General features: G+C 38.8%; 1 protein-coding gene across 1 annotated transcript; it reads left to right on the top strand.

Annotated features, from left to right (window-relative positions):
- The first annotated feature begins 3,701 nt into the window (after window positions 1-3,701).
- LOC118845046 (ubiquitin-40S ribosomal protein S27a-like) lies at window positions 3,702-4,249 on the top strand. Its single transcript, XM_036753073.1, has one exon. It carries the CDS (start codon window positions 3,738-3,740, stop codon window positions 4,206-4,208), a length of 471 nt encoding a protein of 156 aa, XP_036608968.1. The 5' UTR covers window positions 3,702-3,737; the 3' UTR covers window positions 4,209-4,249.
- Window positions 4,250-6,454: the final 2,205 nt, after the last annotated feature.

The raw sequence follows: 6,454 nt of genomic DNA on the forward strand, positions 1-6,454 counted from the left end.
TATGTCCAAGTGATTAATGCAGTGAAAAAGATTGAAGGGAAGTTCCCTCCAGGAGGGAAAAAAAGAGGAGGGTTATGGGCAAACCAAGATTCTAAAGCAGAAGCTGGGTCAAGTTAGGATCCACATCTTTTGGAAGTGCCAAATATGAGGGAAGCTGGCAGTTAGGAGTGGAGGTTTCACAACAGGTAGCTATATAAGGAGATAGAGTCCCGCTGCCAGAAATGTCAACGAAATGAAGTTTTATTTTATGGGGAAATGTGCCTTTTAAAAAATATTTCTTTTTAAATCATAGGGGCTGAATGTTCCTCACTTGGACTTTGCTTATTCTGCTCTGCCTAATGTGCAGGCTCTACCAGAAAGTGAATTGTAGCCCTTCCTTGACCAGCCACATTAATAAAGTGGGGGGTACAACGACCTCCCTTCTCTGGTTCTTCAGAACTAGAGTGCATAGTAGCAGTTCCCAGTTCTGGTGTACCCCAAGGTGATTCTGGATCCTAAGTACTCAGAAATTTTTAGGTCATTGCTTTGCTTCACTCTTCAATTGATGAGGTTCCAACCTGAAACCATACTCTCAACTCAGCTCCTCTTCTCAGCAGATTCCTGTTGTTGGCCCTGAAATCATCTGCACAGAATTAAGTAGGAGCTGATAAAATCACAAAGGGAGAGGATGAAGAGAGACAGGAAGAGGGTTTGGTCCATACCCTTAGGTACACCCTCATTTATATGGGAAAAGGATGAGAGTCCAGCAAGAGGACAAAGGACAATGCCAATAGCAACAGGGAAGTCAAGTGCTGAGGACTGAGAAAAAGGCTTTGCATTTAGCAACTAATAGCTAGATTATTAGAGCTAGAAAATCCAATAGACATTTCCTCATCCTCTTATTTTGTAGCTGAAGAACCTGAAGCCTTGAGAGGTTTAGCAACTTACTCAAGGTCAAATAGCTAGAGCCAGAATAGAACCAAGGTGAGGACTCAAGTCTCCTGACTCCTACATAGGTGTTCTTTTTATTGGACCATATTGCCTGGCTTTCAGGTGAATGTTGTTGTTCATCCTTTGTTTGCAGAGAGGACCAATAACATTGTGGTTGATATCTTGACTTGCATGTGAATTATATATAGTTGTCAGCCTCACTCTCTCTTTTAGTCATTGAAGTCCAGTGGCAGGACAAAGGTCAGAAGAGTGGTGAGGGCCTGAGATGCAGTGATGAACTTGGTGTCTTCCAAGTCTGACCAAGCTCTAAGCACTCCACAGCTCCTGCTTCAGCTGCCTTCATTGACATTGAAACAAATTCTTCTCATCTGCCCATCTCACTGAGAGAAGTCTTCCCATGCTTGAGGTGGACATCTTCGTAACTCACCAATAGGATTGAGACCTTTCAGTTCCCCTCAACCTGGTTTAACCCATCTACCAAGACAGTTTTACCAGGGTGTGGCTGTTGCACTTACTTTAACTTCTTGGAGCTAGGTACACACCAAAGGTGTTTGAGCAGCCCTGTAAAGTGCTTGGTATGCCCTTACACCACAGGTGCTACATCTCCTTGAACATCCTGTATACCCACTCCTTTGTACATATATAGATGTAGCGTAGACTATCTTTTAAATTCACAAATTAAAGAGCAGTCATCAATTTTGTATATCATTAACATTTTATGTGAAAAATTAATGACCAAATATTTCCTAATTTTTTATTGCTTTCATAAAGAAGACCACATAGCCCCAAATGCCATATACTCTTTGGCTATTAACTGGGTATTTGCATCTTGCTAAGAGTTTATGTCTGCACATTACAGTACCTAAGGCCTTTGGTTTTTACAGTTTTAGCAAAAAGCAATATAAAAAATAAATAAAATAAGCTGGGGTATCATTTACTTCTCCATGCTGAATGAGCCACTGATTAGAACAAATGAATCTCATTAACATTCTGCTCCACCAAGATTTAGAGCTCACAACTGTTTATGGAAATATACCAGTGACAAGAATAGAGGTAAATGAGGTATTGCAGTTTCCAAAGGCAACAATAGCTCAGTGGGTTAAAATCTGAATGGTGTTTATACTCCCCCTGCCCAAATCACGTCAGTGGGGACTGAATACCAAGGAAGCAAATACAACTACTTTCCTAAGATTTGACATGGAGGCAGGTAAGAATTCATGGAGAATACAAAGTTATCTATGAAATAACCTCCAAACCTAATAGCACAAATTCTTCCCAATAAAACATTTGCTTAAAGGTGAATATAGTCAGTGTGATATAGTAGGAAAAAATGACTATTTTGGAGGCAGGGGAGCTGAATTCAAATGTCAGATTTGCCATTGACTACCTGTGTGACTTAGGGTAGGTTGCTCAGGGTCTTGGTTTTCACAAGTCTAAAATGAGAGAATTAGACCAGTGAAACCAGAATTGTCTTTGTTTTCTTTGAGTGACTCAATTTATCTCAGTGAGCTTTACTAGGTGCTAAGCCCCAGGCCCAAACCCCATTAGGTGTTAATGTAATCCATGTGGATGTGAACATCCCAGGGTCCTAAGGGGAGGGGCAACTCAAGAACCAATCACCAGAGCCTGAGCTCTGGTGATTCAGATGATGTCTGATGATGTCTAAAGCCCTATAAGAAGGGAGGACAGAGCTATTGGTGCGGGGCTCTGGAGATGGTGTTGATGAGGAGACTCCGGCAGCTGTAGTTAAGGAGCCCTCCAGCTTGTAAACCCGGATGTTGAAACTTTGTTGAACTCTGGTAACTATCTGTTGGGATTGAATCAGACAAAGTCTGTTGATGTCTGTAATTTGTTTGCATTTTGTTTTGAAGTTCAGGGTGCTGGTTTTTTCCCCTGAACTAACTGAATGATATTTGAATTAAAAGTAAGCTTGTCAACCCCTTCACCTTGCTTTCCTTAATTAAGCAGATTGAAAGAACCTGTGCTGTTGGCAGCTTTCTGGGTGCTGGCTGTGGGTGAATCTTATACCCCCACAGAAGCTGCTAGCCAGGTTGTTGAAACAACCAGATGACTTAAAATACCCTTTCAACTATGCCATATAACCCATGGCACTTTAATGGGCCTTGGCAATATGGAGTTTATGGACAACTTCCCCCCCCCCCCCCCAAAAAAAAAGACAATATAGATTAGCCTTGCTTTATTCATTAAGTATATTGTTGGAGAGCATTGCATAAACATAATTTGTATGTATATGTATACACACACATTTTTGAACTATGAAGCTTCATAATTTTATCTGAGGGCACACTCCCTTTGTCGCTATAGACCACAACCTTTCTACACCTCAATAAAGAGTTGCTACAGCTAAAGCAGAGGAAAAGCTATGGTTACCACCTGATGCCTAGCCTGGAAGCTGCATGTTTGACACCTCTGGTTTATACCACTTCTTGATTGCAAATCATCATTTAAAAGATTCTGTAGAAAATACCTTTTGCTGTATGTAATTTCTTGTTTCACACCTTTCTTAGTAATGATAATTGGAGGATCATTGTATAGCAATACATGCATGGTCACATCTATTAAGAAACTATGTATGATAATATATTCTTCCTTGATTGATTCTCTAAACTTTTCTTCTTGTATACAATGACAATATATATTTGTCCACTATCCTTTGAGTCAACTACAACTGATTCATTTGTGTTTATGGTATTCCACAAGTTGTATATGTAGTCTTATCATACCATTAGAAAAATACCGGTAGCTCTCTTTCGGATCCGCCATCAGCGGGTGGACCTAGTGCCACGATGCAGATCTTCGTGAAGACTTTGACGGGGAAGACCATCACCCTTGAGGTCGAGCCGTCCGATACTATTGAAAATGTCAAGGCCAAGATACAAGATAAGGAAGGTATTCCCCCTGATCAACAAAGATTGATTTTTGCGGGCAAGCAACTGGAAGATGGGCGTACTTTGTCTGACTATAACATTCAGAAGGAGTCTACCCTTCATCTTGTTCTGAGACTTCGTGGTGGTGCCAAGAAGAGAAAGAAGAAGTCTTACACCACTCCCAAAAAGAACAAGCACAAGAGAAAGAAGGTTAAGCTTGCTGTTCTGAAGTACTATAAGGTTGATGAGAATGGCAAGATTAGCCACCTTCGACGGGAGTGCCCTTCTGATGAATGGGGTGCTGGAGTCTTTATGGCTAGCCATTTTGACAGACATTATTGTGGCAAGTGCTGTCTAACCTACTGCTTCAACAAGCCAGAAGACAAGTAAATGTATATGTGTTAATAAAAAAAGTCAACTATTAAAAAAAAAAAAAAGAAAAATACCGGTATTTAAAGCCATTAATCAAGATAGAAACATTAATAGCACTGCATAATTCCCCAAATGTTCTCCAGTTCATGCTCTTCCTTCATTTAAAGTTTGCTCTCCATTTACTAGATGGATCAACTCCATAGGCTGCTTATCCCATATAATCTCATAAATTAGATGCAATCTTATCCTTTGATTTTTCTTTTGGTTTATTAAACCAATATTTCTTTAAAAGATGCTGAACACTTCATTGAGATAATAGAATTGTAGTTCTTATCCTGACTGTCAGCAGCTTTTGGTAGTTTCAATTATACCTCTGCCCAGAAACTCTCTCCTCCCTTGGTTTCCATGAAATTGCTCTCTCCTAATTTTCTACTTCTCCTTTGTTAGTCCTCATATATTGTCCAACCCCTTAGAATGAGTCTCCTCTAAGGCTTTGCCTCAGGACCTCATTTCTTTTCATGCTATACTTTCTCCTGTGTGTTCAATTATCAATTTCATACAAATGATGAACATATCTAAGTATCCTGCCCAAACCTATATCCCGAACTCTGGTAATGCGTCTCCAAATGCCTACTAGACATTTCTTCCTATGTAGACTATTAACATCTCAAACTTAATATATCTAAAATTGAAGTTATAATTATTTCCCATATGCCCATCATTCCTCCAAACTTTCCTATATTTCTTTTGGGTACCATCATTTTCTGAATACCCTGAGTTTAGAATCAATCTCAAAATCACATATTCTACCTCTCTCTGTTCCCCTATAGTGAATCAATTTTTATGGTCAGTAAATTATAGCTACACAATAACTTTTATATCTGTCACCTTCTTTTACAATGACCATCTTGGTTTATGCCCTCACAATCTCTCAGCTGGATTCTTTTTTTTTAATTAATATTTTTTATTTTTAGTTTGCAACACTCAGTTCCACATGATTTTGAGTTTCAGATTTTCTTGCCCCACTCCCTCCCTCCCTCCCTAAGACAGCATGGAATCTGATATCTTCTACGTATAACTTCACATTGAACTTATTTACACAATAGTGAAGTTGTAAAGAAGAATTATTACCAATGGAATGAATCATGAGAAAGAAGAAACAAAACCAAAAAATAAAACAAAAGCAAAAACAAAAGAGAAAAAAAAATGAAAGAAAAAAATAGGAGAGCAAACAGTGTGCCTCAATCTGCATAGTTCTTTCTCTGGACCTTGATAGCTCTCACTATCATGAATCCTTTGGTGTCTTGCATTGCTGAGAAGAGTGAAGTCTATCAGGGTTAGTCATCACAGAATCCATATATCTGTGGTTGTACATAATGTTGTCCTGGTTCTGCTCCACTCACTCAGCATTATATAGTGTAGGTTTTGCCATGTTATTATGAAGGCCGTATCCTCCCCATTTCTTATAACACAATAGTATTCCATTACATTCACACACCACAACTTGTTCAGCCATTCCCCAATTGATGGGCATCCCCTTGATTTCCAATTCTTTGCTACTACAAAAAGAGCCGCTATAAATGTTTTTGTACATATGCGTCCTTTTTCCACTTGTGTGATCTCTTTGGGATACAACACTAGAAGTGGTATTGTTGGGTCAAAGGGTATGAACATTTTTATAGCCCTTTGGGCATAGTTCCAAATTGCTCTCCAGAATGGCTGGATCAGTTCACAACTCCACCAGCAATGTAACAATGTTCCAATTTTTCCACATCCTCTATAGCATTTATTGTTTTCCTGTTTTGTCATTTTAGCCAATCTGACAGGAGAGATGTGGTACCTAAGAGTTGTTTTGATTTGCATTTCTCTAATCACTAGTGATTTAGAGCATTTTTTCATATGCCTATAGATATCTTTAATTTCTTCCTCTAAAAACTGCCTGTTCATAACCTTTGACCATTTCTCAATTGGGGAATGACTTGTATTCCTATAAATTTGACTCAGTTCCCTGTCTATTTTAGAGATAAGGCATTTATCAGAAACACTATTTGTAAAGATTTTTCTCCCAATTTTCTGCTTCCCTTCTAATCTTTGTTGCATTGGCTTTTCTTATACAAAAGCATTTCAATTTAACATAATCAAAATTATTCATTCTGCTCTTTATAATGCTCTCTATCTCTTGTTGTGTCACGAATTCTTTGTTTTACCATAAATCTGACAGGTAAACTATTCCTTGCTCTCCAAAATTGCTTATAGTATCAGCC

The sequence above is a fragment of the Trichosurus vulpecula genome, chromosome 3 (assembly GCF_011100635.1).
Source record: "Trichosurus vulpecula isolate mTriVul1 chromosome 3, mTriVul1.pri, whole genome shotgun sequence".
Taxonomy (NCBI): Eukaryota; Metazoa; Chordata; class Mammalia; order Diprotodontia; family Phalangeridae; genus Trichosurus; species Trichosurus vulpecula.

Excerpts from the sequence above, each read along its gene's own strand:
- LOC118845046 (XM_036753073.1), top strand. The coding sequence starts at position 3,738 with ATGCAGATCTTCGTGAAGACTTTGACGGGGAAGACCATCACCCTTGAG.